This window comes from Zootoca vivipara, chromosome 14 (assembly GCF_963506605.1).
Source record: "Zootoca vivipara chromosome 14, rZooViv1.1, whole genome shotgun sequence".
NCBI classification, from domain to species: Eukaryota; Metazoa; Chordata; class Lepidosauria; order Squamata; family Lacertidae; genus Zootoca; species Zootoca vivipara.
In genome coordinates, this window is record NC_083289.1 from 41,518,499 (window position 1) to 41,540,487 (window position 21,989).

The following is a 21,989-nucleotide window of genomic DNA, read 5'->3' on the forward strand; positions in this document are numbered from 1 at the left end:
GGCATGAGCAAATCTTTTTATTTCTCTTCCTCACCCCCCCCAAAAAATCTTAAGTTTGGTTCTGCACTTTTCTGCATCAGTTTGCATAGAGAGAGAGTCCTCATGAAAATTAATCTGCATTTAGTGCAAATTTTTCTAACATATTCTTATTGCAATTTTGCCCAATTCCCCCCCCTCTCTTTTTTTTGGTAAGCAAATGTTCTATTTCGTATTTTTTACGTTCTGAACTGCCCTGCGGTCTTCAGGTGAAGGGCAGTATGCAAATTTAATAAATAAATAAAATATAAATTCCGTAAGGCCATCTTTGTAAGTTATTTCCAACAACCTGCACACATTTCATTCTAGTACAGTATTTGCATTTTTCGTACACTTGGCTGGAGAACTGGAAAAATTCAGGGAAGTGAAAATTTCCAAGGAGAGCTGTGATTTGGTTTGCTACTGCTTTGCCAATAACATGCATCGAAGCAAATTTCTCCCTTGCTAGTTGCTGCAGATCTGGTGGTTTCTTAATTTTACTGCAAAACGGTAGGAATACTCCCCCTTGTGGGGAAATTATGCAAGAGTTGGGGGGGGGAGAAATGAGGGTTCTTTTAAAAATGTTTCCCTTCCTTGAGATCCATTGATGATAACTACATAAGTATGGTAATCAAGTAATTAATTACTTGCAATATCACATATACCTCCTCGAACACTTCCAATGTGCAGAACTGACAATGTTACAGGAAAATTGAACACAGGAGGTGGGAGATGGAATGGAGAATTCTGAAAGGGCATGGCTGGCTGAGACCATGAACAGGAGCTCTCTGCAACTTTTTGTTGCAGGCCCCACTTTTAAGAATGGCCTCATGCTTTGTTTTACTCACCTTTATAGTGAGGAAGCAGTTTCGTTTACCGTAGGCTTTCGTAGATCTTTCTGGTCTGTTTTCCCCCTCTCTCACACGCTCTCCCTGCTTCATGAGCCCACTAGATAGTGCATGATTAATCTTCCACTTTGGGAAGATGCTCTCACTGGCAGTAGAACTGGAGCAAGGGTACACAGTGCGCTCATGTGCAGATTGCTTTACATTTGCTCATCAGCTCCCACACTGGTTCAGTGGAACGGATGACGTAATCCAAAATGACTCAGCAATATCAAAAGCAACACGAAGGCCAAAAACAAATCACAATGTGAAACTTTATGGAATAATTCAAAACATAAAGATTAACAAACTAAAGCAGGCATCCCCAAACTTCGCCCCTCCAGATGTTTTGGACCCTCCAGATGTTTTGGACTGCAGCTAGACTGGTGACTGGGAGCGGCCGCCGAGACCACATAATACCAGTCTTGAAAGATCTACATTGGCTCCCAGTACGTTTCCGAGCACAATTCAAAGTGTTGGTGCTGACCTTTAAAGCCCTAAATGGCCTCGGTCCAGTATACCTGAAGGAGCATCTGCACCTCCATCATTCTGCCCAGACACTGAGGTCCAGCACCGAGGGCCTTCTGGCGGTTCCCTCATTGCGAGAAGCCAAGTTGCAGGGAACTAGGCAGAGGGCCTTCTCGGTGGTGGCGCCCGCCCTGTGGAACGCCCTCCCAACAGATGTCAAAGAGGAAACAACTACCAGACTTTTAGAAGACATCTGAAGGCAGCCCTGTTCAGGGAGGCTTTTAATGTTTAATAGATTATTGTGTTTTATTTTTCTGTTGGAAGCCGCCCAGAGTGGCTAGGGAAGCCCAGCCAGATGGGCGGGGTATAAATAATAAATTATTATTATTATTATTATTATTATTATTATTATTATTATTATTATTATTACAATTCCCATCACCCCTGACCACTGGTCCTGTTAGCTAGGGATCATGGGAGTTGTAGGCCAAAACATCTGGAGGGCCGCAGTTTGGGGATGCCTGAACTAAAGTCTCTGAAAGTCTCTGAAAGTACTGAATGAACTAATTGGCTGATGAAGAATTCAATGAAACAGTAGTTGCTATCAGGAAACACTGTTCCAGCAGAGTTCAGAGTTGGACATCAGAATTGGACATTGCGGATTACAAAGCTTCACAGCTTGTTCTCCGCCTGGTAAAGTCTGGCACCGTGATTCATTCAGTACTTTCAGAAACTTTAGTTTGTTAATCTTTATGTTTTGAAATCAGCCCTGAGTGCTCACTGGAAGGACAGATCGTGAAGCTGAGGCTCCAATACTTTGGCCACCTCATGAGAAGAGAAGACTCCCTGGAAAAGACCCTGATGTTGGGAAAGATGGAGGGCACTAGAAGAAGGGGACGACAGAGGACGAGATGGTTGGACAGTGTTCTCGAAGCTACGAACATGAGTTTGACCAAACTGCGGGAGGCAGTGGAAGACAGGAGTGCCTGGCGTGCTGTGGTCCATGGGGTCATGAAGAGTCGGACACGACTAAATGACTAAACAACAACAACATGTTTTGAATTATTCCATAAAGTTTCACATTGTAATTGTTTTTGGCCATCGTGTTGCTTTTGATATTGCTGAGTCATATTTTGCAACACAGGGGTTTGTGTGTAATCCAAAATGAGCCAGATTAGCTGCTGGTCACAGCTAATGTCGTTTGGCTTTTCCATGCGCTGTCGTCTCTGGCAATGCAGAGAGATCCTCTCTGTGCCCTGTGAATGGGTCAGTATTCGAGCCCTCAATGTGAAATATTAAAATATTAAAGCGACATAGCTAGGAGTAAGAAGAGGGTGTTTTAGCCAAACACTCAGGCCTGATTGGAAGTCAGACTCCCTGATCTGAAAACCGTTCATCAGAGAAATTGACCCACCAACTTGGGGTTTTTGAGGCTGGCTGGGTTTTTTTTTAGTACACCTTATTCAACAACACATTCAAACAGATGGCAAATTCCATCCAAATATGATTTCATCTGGCACTGTTTTTGATTACATGAGTATTTTATCTGCTGTTTCTGTCTTGTCTTTAAATACTGCCATATTGCCTCTTTTGCACAAGTTTCATTTATTTAATCTTTCATCTGCTTTCCTGACCATGCTCAATTTTTTGTCTTTTTTGTCTTTGAATTGTTGGACATTTAACTGGGGTGGGGAAACCCCATTCTTGTCCACCACCACGTTACGTGATATGTCTGTGTTTGTTGCTTTTCCTGACTGGAGTATGAAATGCCCTCTGTGCTTGTTTAGGGAAGGTTTTTTTTTATGTTTGGTGCTTCATCACTTTATTATTATTAATATTCTGTTGGGAGCAGCCCAGAGTGGCTGGGGAAACCCAGCCAGATGGGCGCATAGCTGTCAAGTTTCCCGTTTTCCCCGGGAAACCCCCCGTTTTCAAAGCCGTTTCCTGCTGTCATCCCGAATGGCGAAATATCCTGTAATTCCCCCATATTTTTTCCTGTGCCGCATTGCCCATGTCTGGGCACCGGAAATCGGGCAGCATCAGTGCCGGAAGTTGCTTCTACGCATGTCTGCCGGCGCTGCTGATCCCGTATTTTTCTAACTGGGACTTGGCAGCTATGGATGGGTGGGGGTAGAAATTATAAATTATTATTATTATTACAGTATTATTATTATTATTATTATCACTACTACTACTTCTATCACCACCACAGCAATCCTCACTCAGTTGACAATTCGCGTAAATCACAAAGCTAAAGAACAAGAAAGTAAGTAAGTTAACCACTAGATTCAGTTAACACAGGGTTTATTCATTTTCCTGTCATCCTGGTTATCTTGAAACAGCATAGGACCCCCCCCCCCAATTAAAAAAACACCTCAAAACAACCCTGGCAAGACTCAGCAAACAGTGACTTGTCTGTGACTATCCTGTGAGCTTCATGGCTGAGCAGGAATTTCAACCATGGACCTGTCATGTAATGTCCTGGTCTGATGCTGAGAACGGAAAAGCATGGGTTGGGTTTCAGAACCATGGATAGCGCTAAGAGCATTCTCTCTCTCTCTCTCTCTCTCTCTCTCTCTCTCTCTCTCTCTCTCTCTCTCTCTCTCTCTCCCTCCTCCCCCTCCCCTCCCTCTCCCTCTCTCTGTCTCTCCACCTCCTGGGGAAAGCATTTGGTTCCTCAAGCCCAGGGGAAAGTGCCAATAAGGGTCCAGGTTCTGACCCTACATTTCCAGGAGGTTCCCATGTTTCTATGTTATTGTGTGTTGCTGCTGTTTTTTCTAAAAAATGGGCTACATCCAACAAATGAGAACAAACTCCTTGAAATTAATAGACCTCATTTGGCCATACTCGAGGAGGACTAGCTTTGGATACAACCCAATCTTTAAAAAAATATATATGCAGGTTTAACAGGAAGAAAAGATGGAAGCATCATCAGTTGACATTTAAGAATGTCCCATCAATGTCCCATCAATGCTGATTCAACATATAAGTTGCTATAAGCAGACCATATGTGGTGTAGAGTGGTTAGAAGATTGTTGGGCCAGGGTTCAAATCCCCACTCAGCTATGAAGCTCACTTGGGGGAGGGGCATTCACTGCTTGTCAGCCTAACCTACCTCACAGGGTTGTTGTGGGTGTTAAATGTGGATCAGAATAGCCATGTATACCTCCTTGAGGGAAAGGCGGGATATAGATGCAATAAAATAAAAATAACAGGCTTCTACATGAGATGGTTGAGTATAAGCTTTATCAGGCATAGGCAAACTCGGCCCTCCAGATGTTTTGAGACTACAACACCCATCATCCCTGACCACTGGTCCTGTTAGCTAGGGATGATGGGAATTGTAGTCCCAAAACATCTGGAGGCCCGAGTTTGCCTATGCCTGAGCTGTATCTTCAGACATAGGATGAGCAGTGAGATCTTTAGACCACTGAGTAAGTCATAGATGGTGGGTGTTTAAGTCTCTTTGCCACCTGTGTAGGGTCTACTTTCCTTGCCCATCTGTTAGTCCCCACATCACAGGAATGTAATTTTGAAGTGCATGAACATGAAGGGTTTTCTTTCCAGAACAAAGTTAATGCCAGCATCATATGCCTCAGAGAGGCGTTTTCAGCATGACATCGCCAGCATCTATCCAAACAAGCCAATTCCAATATAACATACCTGAAAGAGAATGCTGTTCTGAATACTCTCATTCATACACACACACACACACACACACACACACACACACACACACACAGTAGTACCTTGGATTACAGAGGCTTCAGGTTACAGACTCCGCTAACCCAGAAATAGTACCTCAGGTTAAGAACTTTGCTTCAGGATGAGAACAGAAATCGCATGGCGGCGGCGCGGCGGCAGCAGGAGGCCCCATTAGCTAAAGTGGTACCTCAGGTTAAGAACAGTTTCAGGTTAAGAGCAAACCTCCAGAATGAATTAAGTTCTTAACCTGAGGTACCACTCTCTCGCTCTGTGTGTGTGTGTGTTTTGTTTATTTTCCATTTAATAATATACATTCACATCATTATTATCCACTTTACCTCCCTGGCTCTTTAGAGCCTATCGACTTCCTTCCCTCCCGCCTCATAGCTTTCAAAATTAACCTTTGTACCATTGCATTTTGTACGTTTTCGAATTCTAATTACATTCATTACAAAATAGCTCAAATTTTAAATAAATATAGAAAGGTAGAAAATTTCTCCTTACAAGACTTCAGGCAACCCTGCTGGTGATGTTAATTGCTTACAATAACCTTTCAGATATCGTATAAATTTACTCCAGTCCTTTTGGAATACTTGATCATGCTGGTTTCGGATTTTTCCTGTCCGCTTTGCCAGTTCTGCAACGTCAATTGTCTCCATTTGCCACTCTTCTTTCATTGGTTCTTGTTTCCATTTTTGAGCTAAAAGAATTCTTGCCTCTGTTCTCAATACTCTCAATACTGTATTCACTTCACAGTGACCACAAATAATGCAGGCAGCCTAATAGAGAATCTGAGGATGAGGGATGCATTGAGCAGGACGAACTCCATTAATAATGCAGGATAATGAGGCAGGAGGAAAAACACCCATAATTCATGACTGAAGACTGAGGTCATCGTTAATCGATCACAATAGGAGATGTTGCGGAAATGAATTAGGGAACGTAATGGAGCTTATACCTGCTAGCTGCTTCCATTTACCTGTGTTAATAATATATATATTATTTGGAACTCCACAGAGGTCCAGTTCAGATACCCATGGTAACTGCAACGTCAAGCAAATTAAAATGAAAAGGCTTCACCACAGTAGTAAAGCCACAAAGCTCACTGGGTGACCGTGTGGGGCAGTCACTGCTTTTCAGCCTAACCGACCTCACGGGGTTGTTGTGGGGATTAAATGAAGAGGGGGAAGAGATATGTATGTCACCTTGAACTCCTTCAGAGGAAAAAAAGGTGTGATATAAATGCAATGGATAAAATGATCAACAACAAGATAAACAATAGGCCAGCCTCTCTAGAAATGAGGAGATGGCTTAGGGAGCTGGGTATGTTTAGCCTGCTGGAGAAGAGAAGGTTAAGGGGTGATATGATAGCCATGTTCAAATATATAAAAGGATGTCATATAGAGGAGGGAGAAAGGTTGTTTTCTGCTGCTCCAGAGAAGCGGACACAGAGCAATGGATTCAAACTACGAGAAAGAAGATTCCACCTAAACATTAGGAAGAACTTCCAGACAGTAAGAGCTGTTCGGCAGTGGAATTTGCTACCAAGGAGTGTGGTGGAGTCTCCTCCTTTGGAGGTCTTTAAGCAGAGGCTTGACAGGCATATGTCAAGAATGCTTTGATGGTGTTTCCTGCTTGGCAGGGGGTTGGACTGGATGGCCCTTGTGGTCTCTTCCAACTCTAGGATTCTATGATTCTATGAAATGCAGGATGTTGACATGCGCTTTGATTTCCTTTTAATTGAAAGTGCATGTTGTCACTTGGAGGGGGACAATGTCGTGTGGACGAGGTGAAGAATTTGGAATCCCCTTTAAGCTGCTGTGGATACACAGCCTCTGTGACTTACCGGCCAACTCAGGCTGCATCATTTTCATTGACTGGGCAAGCCTTGCATTTCCTCCGAAAGACTGAACTTTTTGAAATAAAGAAAGTGGCCAAACAATGCTCCGGAAAGGGAAACAACCCTCGTTCTAACATAATGCCATCTCATCTCCCTGCAAGTGAAACGGAATGAATGCTTATTAAATAGCCAACCTCATCTGATTCCTTGCAATACAAATCAAGCTGAATGTTCCATCAACAGGTCACCTGGCAGTGCCCCCAGCCTCCATCCACTGGCAATTATGACTCTGCCAATCACCATCAAATGACCCCGACAGACTACCCCCAAGGGAATCCGTTCCTTAGCAGAGGAAAAGGCTGCTCATTGCTGGGATGGAGGGCAGAATGACCCCGTGGTGTTCACAACTTTTGCGAGTTGATGGCTCCATTTCCTTGCTTTTCAGCGAGTGGGCAAGCTGTTGTTGCAGATGGCACAGGCCATTCCAGACCCCTTGGCACTTGTTTTTCGCTCCGGTTCCCCTGACACAAAGCCCTGACGCCATGCAGCGGGATCGATCTGCTTGAATGTCTCTGGGAGCGGTTCCACCTCAGAACGGGAAAAGTTCAAATGACTGGAAACGGAGCAAAATGAGGAAGTGATTTCCAGGATAAAGGGCCGCTTTGCTGCTGTGCTTTGTGCAGCGTGTCTCTTATCTGGCTCTTGTCTGGCTCTGTCACATGCAAGAAAGTGTGTGTGTGTGGCAGAGAGAGAATTAGGGGAAGGAGGAGGGGGAGAGGCAGCCTGGTCTGTGGGTTAACTTTAGCAGCAGCGGCACAAGTATCGCAAGGAGAATAATTCAGTCGTTGTTGTTCTAAATGGTGTTTGCTTCTAAGTAGGGATGGGTAAGACGGGCAAGAGCAGGCACCTCCAAACTTCAGCCCTCCAGATGTTTTGGACTACAATTCCCACCATCTCTGACCACTGGTCCTGTTAGCTAGGGATCATGGGAGTTGTAGGCCAAAACATCTGGAGGGCCGCAGTTTGGGGATGCCTGGGCAAGAGATTCAATTCATTTCACCCTACTTAATTCACACTTTCAGGAATGATTCACAGACCATAACACAGCCATCCTGCTAAACTCCTACTTCTCTGAATTTTGCAATGCACTTCTCTCCAAGTGGCATGGACAGAAATGCACATCCTAGGGTAAATGTGCATTAAAAATGCATATATTAGAGAAAATAACATACAGTAAGCAATTGTATTAGGGAAGCTTGTATATTATCAAAATAGCATAAAAAGGAGTATATTAGCGCTAAATTTGTAGTGACAAATGGGCTTTTAAAAAAAATAAAAATGCTAATAATAATAATAATAATTTTTATACCCCGCCCATCTGGCTGGGTTTCCCCAGCCACTCTGGGCGGCTTCCAACAGAAAAATAAAATAAAATAATCGATTAAACATTAAAAGCCTCCCTAAACAGGGCTGCCTTCAGATGTCTTCTAAAAATCTGGTAGCTGTTTTTCTCTTTGACATCTGATGGGAGGGCGTTTCACAGGGTGGGCGCCACCACCGAGAAGGCCCTCTGCCTGGTGAGGAAATGTGGAAGACTGAATTTAAGAAAAGGAAAACGAAAAACTCAGAGAAACTGAAACTGACAGATTCTCCTAGCAGTACAGTACAATTGAGTAGCCCTATGTCGGATTGCACCGCTAACAAATGAAGAACCTTTTACAGTGCAATCGTTTGACTGTCTGCAGTCCTATGAAGTTCAATAGGACTTACCACCAGGGAAGTATGTATGGGCTTAAAGCCTTAATTTAGTAGTAACAACAACAACAACAACAACAACAACAACAACAACAACAACAACAACAGTTTTATTGAATTTTTAAAAATAAAAATGAACATATATCATTTTAAAGAAAGAAATTCAAGAGCAAAACACAAACTCTTAAAAGATTACAATGCAGTTGGCTACACAGGATAAAGCATATTGCAAATCACACATTAAGCTACAAAATGAATTCTTCATCTTTCTGATTTCATATAGGTGCAGGGTATACAGGACTAAGAACAAAGAAAACTTGGAGATTTCAGAAAAGCAAACAACCCATTTTATACTATCTGCAAAGACGCATAGGCAGCAGTCAAAGGACAGCCATGTTTTCATTTCATTTCATTTGCTCACAACTTAATTGCAATTGTCCCTGAAAGGTATACAAGAAATGCAATACATTGGTACCGTGGTTCTCAAACTTAATCCGTTCCGGAAGTCCATTCCAAAACCAAAGCGTTCCAAAACCAAGGCAGGCTTTCCCATAGAAAGTAATACAAAACGGATTAATCCATTCCAGACTTTTAAAAACAAACCCCAAAACAGCAATTTAGCATGAATTTTACTATCTAACGCAGTGGTTCCCAACAGGTGGTCCGGGGACCCCCAGGGGTCCGCGAGCTATGCCAGAGGGGTCCGCAAGATGCTATTAGAATAAAAAATATATTAAATATATTTCGTATGATAACAGATTTTTTGTTTTGGCCGCTTCCTGCATGAGCAGAGTCTAGCGCAAAACTAGAATTAGATAGAGGCAGTAGTTCTGCTGTATGCCGTTAGGTGGCACTTTACAAACACTACTGTTTTGCAAAGAGGCAGCGCACGCATTCTACTAACGCTCACCTCCCCAAGATGTTTTGCGCACGTTGGCTTCATTTGTGCGCTACTGCGCAGGTACCCTGTCTTCTCCATTCCCCTCCCTCCTGCCTGGCGCGCGCTGCCTCTTTGCAAAACAGTAGTGTTTGTAAACAAAGCGTTGTTTTCGCGGAAGCTACAGTTCGCGTAGTTAAAAATGGACCGTTGGTTAAAAAGTGGTTCGTTAAAACGACAAAGGCCTACAGATGAAGAGGAAGAACTGTAAAAAACGTATAAATATAAAATATAAAAAGACTCTTAATTTGGCTCTCACTTTTTAATTTTAGGATTAGGAATTAATGGGGGTCCTTGTCACAATAGCGGCTCGATGAGGGGTCCTCGAGAAAATTTTGTTGGGAACCCCTGATCTAACGAGACCATTGATCCATAAAATGAAAGCAATAAACAATGTACTGCAGCCACACAATCAATCAGTAGTTCCACACAGTCACAAAAACAAAACAAAAAAGAGACACAGAAACGCAAAATAAACAGCAAAAACAGACAGACCTCAGTGTAACGCTCAAAATGGAAGTGTGGCACTCAAATTGGAAGCATAACACTCAAAACGGAGCACGTTCGGCTTCCGAAAAAAGTTCGCAAACTGGAACACTTACTTTCGGGTTTGCAGTGTTTGGGTTCCAGGTTGTTTGAGTACGAAGGCATTTGAGAAGCAAGGTACTCCAAAATCAGGAAGCAGTTTAAATCGGCTGCTGGAACAAAAAAACACACAACAAAAAGTATTCGGTTGGCACCAGAAGTTCAACAGGGAGGGGGCCTGTCCGGCCTCAACTGGAAGGGAATTAATAAAATGGGGCCCATGATATTGAGCTCCACTAACAGTGACTTCTCCCAAAGACCTCAGTGATTAGGCAGGGATATAAAAGATCAGGTGGTACACATTTTTGCAAAGCAAGCTTCCCTAATACAAACTTGAACCTGGCATGGGAGTGTGCAGGCAGGCAATGCAGATTTTTGAGCATCAAAGTTTTATGCTAGCGATAGCCTGCCCCCACCAGCAGTCTTGTTGCGACCATTTGCACCAGACCAGGCCCAAAGAGAGCACCCCACATACCCTCCAACATTTCTCCGGCGAAAATATGGACATTCTAATTTTACTATTTGTCCCCCTCCCATCTGGCTGGGTTGCCCTAGCCGCTCTGGGCTGCTTCCAACATATATTGAAAACATAATAAAACATCACACATTAAAATACTTCCCTATATAGGGCTGCCTTCAGGTGGCTCTGGGGTCAGATAACTCCAACATTTCTCCGATGAAAATAGGAGAAGCGAGACATTCTGGGGTCAAATCAGAAACCAAGACGGCTTCTGTACCTGGGACTGTGCCTGGAAAATAGGGACACTTGGAGGGTCTGACCCTGTCTTGTTTGTGTGATCAATAAAACCCCACCCAACATCTGTAGAAGAATCACGCCTGGACTGCCCCCTTGGACAATTATTTCAGCGTCTGTGTGAATTTCTTGTAGGAGTCCGACATGCCACACCCTCTCGTACCCCAGATCTAAATTGACTTCTGTTTTCTTCTATGCTTCTCTGGCACAAATGACAATGAGAACATAAGAGCATAATTTGAGCCTGCTGGATCGGGCCAATGATCCACCTAGTCCAACATCCTGTTTTCACAGTGGCCGACCGGATAATAATAATAATAACAACAATAATTTATTATTTATACCCCGTCCATCTGGCTGGGTTTCCCCAGCCACTCTGGGCGGCTTCCAGCAAAATATTAAAATACAATCACTGTTAAACATTAAAAGCTTCCCTAGCCACCAAGCTGGATGTGAGCATAGCAGTATTCTGCTCCTCTATGTTTCCTGACGGTGGAAATGGAACATACCTCTTGTGGCCAGTAGCTGCTGATAGCCTTCTCTCCCGTGAATTTGATCAGACTTGAAAGACTCATTATCCCCTCATTGACTTGCTAGAGCCATCGGTTACCCTGACACTCAGGCATCATTGCACCTGCTCTGGTAAACATCTCCAAGTCGCACTCCTTTAAGTATCCTTCCATTCTATCACCAGCTTCTGCTGACTTCAATCCTATTTCCTGCAGACTGAAGCAATCTTTTGGGTCCCCACCCCCATTTTAATTTTTTTTTGGACATCCTTCATTTTGTGAAATCTGCTTTGATCTCTCTCCATCTGCTATTCCTGACAACAAATAGATTTCTGGTTTTTAAAATAACTTCACTGAGCTCCCGATGGCTCTAGACGGAAGGAGAGGGTTTTTTTTATGGCCATTCTGAGCCAGAAAGCAGTCTTTCAGGGTAGAAAATGCTGGCATCATCAGCTTTAGCCACGTATACGGACTAAAAATAATTTGCCCATCTAACGCAAGCAATTTAAAAAGCAGAAGGCAATTGTGGCTGGAAGAAAAAGACATCAGGATATGCCTTGGTCATCTTTTGATAATACAGGACCTTCTTAAAGTCGTGTCCACAATCTGCTAGGAGGAAGACCACACCAACTTTTCACGATTTCCCCCCCATAATAAAAAGGGTCTTTGTGAAAAGTCATCAGCATTTTTAGTGTGGATTTCTTCTAATGCACATTTTTGTGTGCGATTTTTGCCTAACCGGATGCATTTCTGCAAGGCAGTTCCCCCCCATAGGATCCATTTTGGTGTATCATTTTAATGAATCAATGTGTAATTGTGCACCTTTTAGCACAGTATCTGTATTTGGGCATCCAAGTGGCATAAAAAAATGAATAAATGCTGCAACAGCAACAATAGCAGCAATGTGTTTTCTGGGCATGACTTGGCTGGAGAACCTCATTGCAAGTCTATATTCAGAAAGTGCAAATTTTGAAGGATGGCCGTGTTTCAGTACAGATATTACATTGGTACATAGCAAGAGGCCTTTTGCCGTGTCAGCAGACCAGTGGTCCATCTAGTCCAATATTGTCTGCACTGACTGGCAGCAGCTCTCTGGGAAGATTCGTTTCAGAAAGTGTGAATGAAGTAGCTTTACCTTTAAATGAGAAATGAATCGAATTCCATCCCTTTTAGGGAGACCCCGACCTCCTACCTAACTTGATTGCCCTCTTTAGCATCTGTGCCCAACCTGGGGCCCTCCAGATTTTTCGGACTACAACTTCCACCAGCCCCTGCCAGCATGCGCTGATGGGAGTTGTAGTCCAAAGTGTCTGGGCGGGCACCAGGTTGGGAAAGGCCAGGCTAGACCAGGCATCCCCAAACTTCGGCCCTCCAGATGTTTTGGACTACAATTCCCATCATCCCTGACCACTGGTCCTGTTAGCTAGGGATCATGGGAGTTGTAGGCCAAAACATCTGGAGGGCCACAGTTTGGGGATGCCTGGGCTGGACTTTGGCTAGGCGGAAGCTGAGCATCTGACGTTGCTTTATCTGAGCTGCCATGCTGGTTCTGGGCCCAGCGATAGCAGCCGCCAAGGGAATCATTGCTGCCGTGTAAGGACAATGCTGTCTATAAACCGAATTGTTCTTTTTGCTGAAATGATGCTTGTTAATATTGACTGATCTTCGCGTCCTCTCCCTCCCCCCCCCATGTCAGGTTTCCGAAGGTAGGAAATGTTCCCATCTCCTTATTTGATTTTATGGCAAGATATAAATTTCTCCTTGGGCCCCCCCACCGTCCTTCCCCTGTTCCCATTGCGGAGGGAGGATAGAGGGATTGCTTAGCAACCAGATTTAAAATAAAATAAAGAAAATCAATAAACTTCCACAGAAAAGCTACACAGGGGCCTTAAGCCAAAATTTGATTTGTGTGCTTATTTATTTATTTAGTATTAAAAAGCCCTTTCCTCTTAGTTGCCCTCCCTGATGAGAACTCGGCACAGCGCATTCTTGTGAGACTGCATCCGTTTCACAGGACCGAGCACATTTTGATGTATTGTGGGTTGTTTTTTTAATCCGGAGTGGTTTACCACACATGTGAAGCTATGCTGATTTAAACTGACTTGCATTTTAAAACCCCAGGGCTGCATTATGACAAAACAGGAATAGCCATTCCAGAGAACATCAGCTGGCTTAGGAGCCGTTCTAACAGCATTGGTTTTCTCTGCCCATCAGTTGAACCTGGACCATTAGGGTGAGTGTGGCCCCAGCAACACCAGTTCTGCCCTTAGCCAGTCCCCACCTACTTCCCTACTTACAACCAGTCAAGCAGGCTGACATTGGCTCCCAGCTTCCACCTCCTTAGACCTGCAGGAGATGGTCATCTGTTTATGCTTTAAGTGTGATTCTTGCATTGCAGGGGGTTGGACTAGATGACCCTTAAGGTTCCTTCCAACTCCGCACCTCTCTAGGATTCTATGTGTTGGCTCTGCCTGTCATTGCTTCTGGCGCCACCTAGTGTTGACCTCCCTGCCTTCCATCCCACCAAAGGAACCCAGCTGACCCCGTTTGTGATCCCCTTTTATTCTCCCAAGGAAGTTTGAATTATTGCATAATTCTTCATATGTGTTTGTGTGTTTAAAAAACAACAATTAAACCAGGGCTTAATTATATCCATTTTTTAAAAAATTAAAAAAGCATACTAGAATCATACACTGGGAAAGGGGCACAAGGGTCATCTAGTCCCACCCCCTGCGATGCCCGCATCGCAGCTCAGGTCACCACGCCGCAGCATTGTCGGAAGAGAAAGAAACGAAGAAAACTAGTCTGAGCAACCTTAAGCCTAAAACTCCTTGCTATATCGCGGACCCCCTTCTCTCTCCCTCTCAGGGTGTAGGAAGGCGCCGCGGCCGCGAGGGGTCGCCGTCGGGCAATGCTCTGTCCTTGCGGGAGGTGGGGTGGAGCGCGGGGTGGGGTAGGGTAGGGGGGGAGAGAGTTGGATTAATTTTCTTTTTTCCCCTCCCTTATTAAAGGCAGAATGCTCTCTCCGGCTGGAGGAATGCGGAACCTTCCCCCGTGCAAAGAAGACGGGCTGCTACCGCTTGCAAGGGAGATGCTGAAAGGCGAGGAGGGACGGGGAGGGACGCCACGCTCCCCTCTCCCCCACCCCTAAGGGCTGCTGCCAGTCGCGCGGGGGGGGGGCGTCCTACATGAAGCAGCCCCCTCCCCGAAATCGTCAACCCTGCCCTCTCCTCCCTCCCTCCCTCCCTCCCGCCACCCCCCAGCTCAGCTTGTAAACCTCTCCCTGGTTGGCAGCGGAGCTCTGCTATGAAGATCGCTTAGGGCAGAGTGGGCGCTGCTTCTCCCCCCACCCAACACCTGCCCCCCACCCGCAACGAGCGCCCCCATGGCGAAGGAGAAAAATAAGAAGGCTCTGCTGGAACTGCTCCGGAGGGAGGGCAACGACGTGTGTGCGGATTGCGATGCGCCCGGTAAGGTGGAGAGGTGGGGGCGCATGGTGGGGGTCCTTTTCTTGGGCTGAGCTGCGAGGTGGAGGACGAGGGAGGGACACCTCGGAGGGAGGTGCTTTTGGGGGGCACGCACCTGCTCGCAGCAGACCAGCCCCTACCTCACTAGAAAAAGCCACCCGCACCCCAACTTTCCTTTAACCGCCCCCCCGGCCAGCCTCCAAATCAAATTGCTCCCGGTGCTAAGGGTGGGGCGCTAAATGGGTCTCCCTCCCGGACGATGCTCCTCAGCCTTATCTTGGAGGGTGGTACCGGTAGATTACTGGGTGAAGCTCCTTCCTATCTTTCTCAACCCCCGCCCCGCCCCGCCGCCACCCTCCGGTTTCCCCATCCTCTTTCTCCTCTTCTCGGTCTCTGCTAGGTTGTTGCAAGACTCGGGAAAGAGGAACCGGTAGCCAGTGGGAGGGAGGAGCGTCCATCCTCGCTGCGCTGAGAAAGCGGAGGGGGGTGGGAGGGATGAATATCTGTAAACTGAGTATATGGAACCCCCACCCCCACCCCAAAAAAACTTCCAGAGAGGAAACTCAAGTCATCCCATTATTCATTCTTAGAGAAAGTGCGTGCTCTGCCCAAGACTAGTCCTACTCCGAGTAGACCTAGTGAAATGAATGGCTCCAATTTTCTTTACCCTGAGCCAGTTACGTACAGCAATTGAAACACAATATTAAAAGCCGTTTGAAATGACTTTAACTATTGCAGAAATGAGGCTAGTCGTGTCCATTCATTTCAGTTGAGTAGGATTTGCATTGGAGATATAGATGATAGATTATCTATAGCTTTGGTATGCGTGTGGTCGGATGCCAATTTAAATGACAAAGGGAATCTAAGCATAGGATTGCTGGGTGGAGAGATGATCTCTTTCTGTCTGGTTTCATTGGAGTTCATAGCCACCTTCATTGGGGTGGGAGGTGCAGTCTGTTTTCCCACCTAAAGAGGGTGTTTGGTGTCAACTAAGGATGCCAGCTTATCAAGGGTATCCCCTTGATCTGAATGTGCCGAAATCGGCAGGATAAGATTGCCCTTATCGGCTGTGGACGGACAGCCAAGTCTGCATGGAAGGTGTGTGTGTGTGTGTGTTTTGGTGGGGTGGAGTTGGCAACCTTACAGCCCGTGGAAAAGGTCAGCTCCCCCCCCCACTCCAACATACTATGAGGAGAGGCAGGGAGATGTCTCTCTTGACTCAGGCGACCCCTCCCCATCCTCTCTTGCTTTCTCTCTGGCTTGAGTGGGAAGTGTTGATGTCATACCAAATGCTACTTTGGGACTCAAGCTGTAAGTCTGCTGCGAACTGCAGTGCAGACTGCAATTCCTAAAACAAGCCGGAGACGAGCATGCCTGCTTAAACTGGCAACGGCAAGGAAGGAGCTGATAGGCTAGAGGGGTGGAAACTCGCACAGAAGACGGGAGAGGGGGGGGGAGCACAGAAATTGAGTTGGACCCTGGCGCTGTGGGTTAAACCACAGAGCCCAGGGCTTGCTGATCAGAAGGTTGGCGGTTTGAATCCCTGTGACGGGGTGAGCTCCCGTTGCTCGGTCCCAGCTCCTGCCAACCTAGCAGTTCGAAAGCATGTCAAAGTGCAAGTAGATAAATAGGTACCACTCCGGCGGGTTGGTAAACGGCGTTTCTGTGTGCTGCTCTGGTTCGCCAGAAGCGGCTTTGTCATGCTGGCCACATGACCTGGAAGCTGTACGCCGGCTCCCTCGGCCAATAATGCGAGATGAGTGCCGCAACCCCAGAGTCGGTCACGACTGGACCTAATGGTCAGGGGTCCCTTTATATTTAAACCTAATAAGCTTATTTTATATCTTCCAATCTGTGGAGTCTGGTTGATGGGAATGCAAGGGACACTGCCCCAGCAACCTCAGACTGACCTTAGGGTGTGTTCAAAATAACACCTTAGAGTGAAGCGAAGTTGCTAGTCCCCCCCCCCCCCGCCGCCAATGCTTCACAGCTCCCCTGCCCCCTGGTTGTTCACATCAGCATGGAGGGCGTAGATGGGTGGGGATGTCTTCACCCTACACAGAAGTGCTGACCGCTTGGCAGGAAACAAATCAAGGCATCCCAATCATTGTAAAGCTGGTTTGAGAAACAACACATTAAAGAGTAGTCGCAGAATCATTGAGCTGGAAGGGAGCCCAGCAATGCAGGAATCATGCCCATCCAGTCTCCGTTTACATACCTCCAACGAAGGAGAGTCCACCTCCTTTGCTAATCTTTTATCACAAGGATCCGTAGGCCCTTTTGGAGAACTGTTGTGTGTGAGCATGGATTAAAACTCAGTGCTTGAAACTCAGTGAGTGCAGAATAAACAGGAAGGTGCACACAGGGGCAGATGGGGCTCGTCCACTTGGTAGGGGAGCCCGCCCAGGAGAAGGAAAACTGGTCCTAAACCTCCGCTGCCTTGCAGCTATCGCCATTCATGAGAAAGAATTGGGGAGTAAACCCCGAGGAGCAATCTGTACCGGCTAATCTTTCAGGACACTTTTGGCAGAAGAAAAGGCTAAAGAAGCAAACCCTACACAAATCTGGAGTGGAGTCTCTAAGACATCTTGTACGCCTCCTTCCGGCAACTCCTGCAGCTAAGCTGGTGCCCAGCATATTGCCCTGCTTTCCTTTGGACCCTACCTACAAGGCTGAGAGGGGTGGTCTTGACATCTGGGCAGCCCAGGACCTCCAGACACTTGGAGCCCAGGACTGTGCTCCAAGGAGGTCACTTCAGTGATGCTAACACTGCAAGAATAGCATGGGATGCAGCAGAGAACACAGCCTTAGCCCAGGCACCCCCAAACTGCGGCCCTCCAGATGTTTTGGCCTACAACTCCCATGATCCCTAGCTAACAGGACCAGTGGTCAGGGATGATGGGAATTGTAGTCCAAAACATCTGGAGGGCCAAAGTTTGGGGATGCCTGGCCTTAGCCAGTCCTCAGCTATCTGCCTTCCTACTTAAACCCAGTCCAGGGGGTGACATCGGTTTTCGGCTTCTTCCTCCTTAGTCTCAGTGTTGCCAGCACAGAACTCAGCAGAGAGGATGTGGATGGGGACCAAACTGCAGTTCGATTGCTCTGCCTGTCATTGGTTTCTGTTGTTGCCCTCCCTGCCTTCTGCCCTATTGGCACCAACCGCCACTGGGTTCAATCCCTGGCATCTACATACATATATGGCTGGGAGAGACCTTTGTCTGAGACCCAGGAGAGCCATTGCAAGCCAGCATAGACAATAGATGGGTCTGACTCAGTAGAAGGCAGTTTTCAGTGTCCGCTCTGACTGGCAGTGGCATCTTCAGGGTTTCAGGCAGAGATGGGTCCTTTCCAGTCCAGCTGCTTCGCCCTTTTAGCTGGAAGTCTGGGGGACTGAAGCTAGGAGCCCTTTTTACTGGTCATTCACTGTGTGGCTGCTCTCATCTTTTCATTGCCATGCCTTGCCTAGGAGAAGGAGGCCTCTTGCCCCTCCAAGTTTGCTTGCCAGGCATTCCTTCTCCAGCAAAGAGAATAAACACACAACACTGCTCGGCGACTGTTGGCAGTGACCTCCGAGAGGCACATGGCACGCTGGACTTTGCTCCACAACTTGAATGTGTATCTGTGTGTTTTTTTAAAAAAATAAAATAAAGGCAAACAAGAACCCATCTGCTCCTGACTGCATTGTCGGGTTATCTTTTTTTAAATAAGAAAAAACCTGCAACTCACTGATTTAAAAACACACAACACAATTTATATATATAAAAATTGTGGATTATACAGCCTGATGAACAGTAGAATAACAGAAATTTGTTTCTTTAGGGCAGGGAGTAGGGGATGCTTTGAGCCCGAGGGGCACTTTTGTTCTGGGCAACTTCCTGAGGGCCACCTCTCAGTGGTGGGTGGGGCCAGAGCAAAAGGTGGGTGCAGCAACCAAATTAACTGTATAGGCTAGTTCTTACACCAGTGATGGCGAACCTATGACATGCGTGTCAGACGTGACACGCAGAGCCCTCACTGCTGGCACGCGCCCCATCGGACCATTCACGCTGTTGTTGTTGTTGTTTCCCCCCCATTTGTTCTCCTGCTCCTCCTCACACTACAGCTTGTCTCTGCTGTTAAAACCTTAAAACCCGATCCTTTTTGTTGTTGTTGTTGTTGCTGCTGCTGGTAGCCAGAGATTGGTTTTTAACCCTTTCTGTGCTGGTTTTTTCTGGCGCTTTGGCAGACTATGTCTGTGCTGCGTGTTAGTTCCAGCAAAGGTATTATTCATCATTTATTTCTGTTCTCTTCCCCCCCCCCCAAAGCGCAGCAGCTTTGGGGCACCCCCCAAAAAAGCAAAGCAACTTTTACACCCCCCCAAAAAAACCTCCAAAACTTTGGTCAGCAGCTCCCCCCAAAAAGCTCAACAACTCTGGGCACTTTGTGATAAATAAAGGTTTTTTTGTTTGGTTTGGTTAAATAATTAGTTTTTGGTTTATTAAATACAGTTATATATTACAATTATACATTTTTGTTATTTAAACTATAAATATTGCAAAATTATGGTTTTTTTCTTGAAGTGACACACCACCCGAGTTATGCTCGGTTTTTTGGCGAATTTTGACACACCAAGCTCAAAAGGTTGCCCATCCCTGGCCTATACATACCCAATGCACCTGGCTTTTTCCTCCATCCAGGCAAACAAGAGCCATTATCAGAGTTCAAGGACACATCCCAGGCAGGCAAAAGTCCCGGAGGAAGGTATGAAGCAAGGCTGGTGAGAGGTATGGCCTTGGGGTGCCTGGTGGCCCACATTTGACCGCAGAGCCTGAGGCTCCCCCACTCCAGCCAAGGGAAAGGACTGAGCTCAAAGGCTGAGCAAATGTTCTGTGTTCAGAAGGTTCTTTGCCTCCTGGCATCTCCAGGGAGAGCTACAAAAGTTGTCCTCCTCGAAAACCTGGTGAGCCGCTGCCAGTCTGTGTAGATAGCATGGACCTAGATGGGCCATTGCTCTGACTTTTTATAAGGCAGTCTGTCTGTCCAAAGGCAGGAGAAAAACATGACCAGCCCTATCAATAGGCAGAGTGAGGTAAGAGCATAGGAAGAACCTAGCTGAATCAAACCAGATGACTATGGGATGCCCACACAAAGGGCCTGAGCGCATGAGCACTCACTACCCCTGTCTCATCCCCCCCCCCGGGACTGGTATTCAGAAGGAGGTGGGTGGGCAGGGGAGGTCGAACAAGAGAAGAAGAGTTTGGATTTGATATCCCGCTTTATCACTACCCTAAGGAGTCTCAAAGTGGCTAACATTCTCCTTTCCCTTCCTCCCCTACAACAAACACTCTGTGAGGTGGATGGGGCTGAGAGACTTCAGAGAAGTGTGACTAGCCCAAGGTCACCCAGCAGCTGCATGTGGAGGAGCGGAGACACGAACACGGTTCCCCAAATTACGAGTCTACCGCTCTTAACCACTACACTATACTACACTACACTGGTCGAGGATGTCTGAAATTATTAGTTCACAAATAATTGTACTAGCCTACCTATTATTGTTGTAAATGGCTTTTGGGTTGTCACCCCCCCCCATTATGCACAAAATACATAATAAAAACAAGAGCAAAACAGGCCAATATCAACCCCACCCCCATTTAACGGAAAATAAATTTATATTCAACAAAATATATTTTTTGTTAAATAAAATAAATAATACATACCTGCCTACACATACAGTTGTTAAGTTGTTTGGAGCCTAAGGATGCAATCCTATAATAGCTATTCAGGAGTAAGTCCTGTTAAGTTCACCCCTAGTAAATTGGTGTGGGACTTACCGGTAATAGGTAAAACAACAGATAAAATGGTCAATCTCTGCAATGCTTCGCTGGTAGGTTGGAGGTGGGCTCTAACAGAGGTGACCAGGGAAATGCTTGTTTAAAAGTTACGCTGTTACAACGAGCATTATTAAGTCTGAATGCAAAGAGTTTAGTTAGGGAGATAGGAAGTTTATACAGAGTCAGACCATTGTTCCACCCAGCTCAGCACTGTTTACACTGACCAGTTCCTCCTTAAGCTGCTGGGGTTGTTAAGGGGCGAGGAACATATTGGCATATGTGGTGGAGATGTTACAATATACGCAAGTTCTGGAAGCAGGTTGTAATGGAGGTTGGCATTAAGACAGGTCGCCTTGGGTGCTAAGCTGTGTCACTTACCCTTTTTTGACAGTGCCAACGCTGACCTTACGTCTGAATGAATAGTTCTGTATCTGTTGGCTGCCACTTGTCTAGAGATCTAACAAGGGTGGAAGGATGCATTTTGTTAGTCTATGGATCCATGGTTTTAAACAGAGATGTTTGTTGCCACATATATATAAACACCTAACTCATAAAACATGTGCCACCAGAGGGAATGTGGACTCCTCTGCCTTTGCTTCTGGTTGGGGGTGTTTCGTGATTTAGATGACTGAACAATCTCGTGTTTGGCACAATCCCACTAAATATGACTTTATTTGGAAATGTTCATGATCATTTGGCATGTTTGCTGCAAATACGAACGTGGGATATATTTTACGCCACTCATTCTTTTTAAAGATGATGATGATTTTATTCTTCTTGCTTTTATGGCTGTTTTTTTTGTAAAAAATAATAATACTTTTAGCTTGATGTTTTGTTTTTTGAATAAACTGGGGCAACCTGGGGCAACCCAGCAGTGGTGTAATGTGGTTTGCCAGAGCCCGGGGCAGCTCAGCTGAATGACATGGCCCTTGGTGGGCAAATACCCCAGCCTTGCAAAGTGAGGCCAATGCTGGATTTGAAGGGCATATGCCTGTTGCATCCTTCCCACACTGCCTTACCAGCCCTGCGAGCCTGGGAGCTGATCTGAATGATTTACCTGGGGAGGTGGAGAGTGTTGTGTTCATCCTGGACCCCTTAGAGGAAAGGCAGGATTAAAGTGTAGTGAGAATGAAAAACCATTTGAGAACACATACGTGTGTGAACCAGATCTCTGGGACCACTCTCAGCTGTGGATCCCTGACCTTGACATGTTGCATTCTCAGTTGGGCAATTGTAGACTTCTGTAGATTTCGCCAGATG

The 21,989-nt window shown here is 46.0% G+C and overlaps 1 protein-coding gene across 1 annotated transcript in view; it reads left to right on the forward strand.

Annotated features, from left to right (window-relative positions):
• The first annotated feature begins 14,469 nt into the window (after nt 1-14,469).
• The window catches only part of ADAP1 (ArfGAP with dual PH domains 1), a 73,008-nt gene continuing 65,488 nt past the window's right edge, over nt 14,470-21,989 (forward strand). The window contains exon 1 of the mRNA XM_035131487.2: nt 14,470-14,922. Within this exon, the coding sequence (XP_034987378.1) occupies nt 14,838-14,922 (85 nt within the window). The 5' untranslated portion in view covers nt 14,470-14,837. The remainder of the gene's footprint in view (nt 14,923-21,989) is intronic.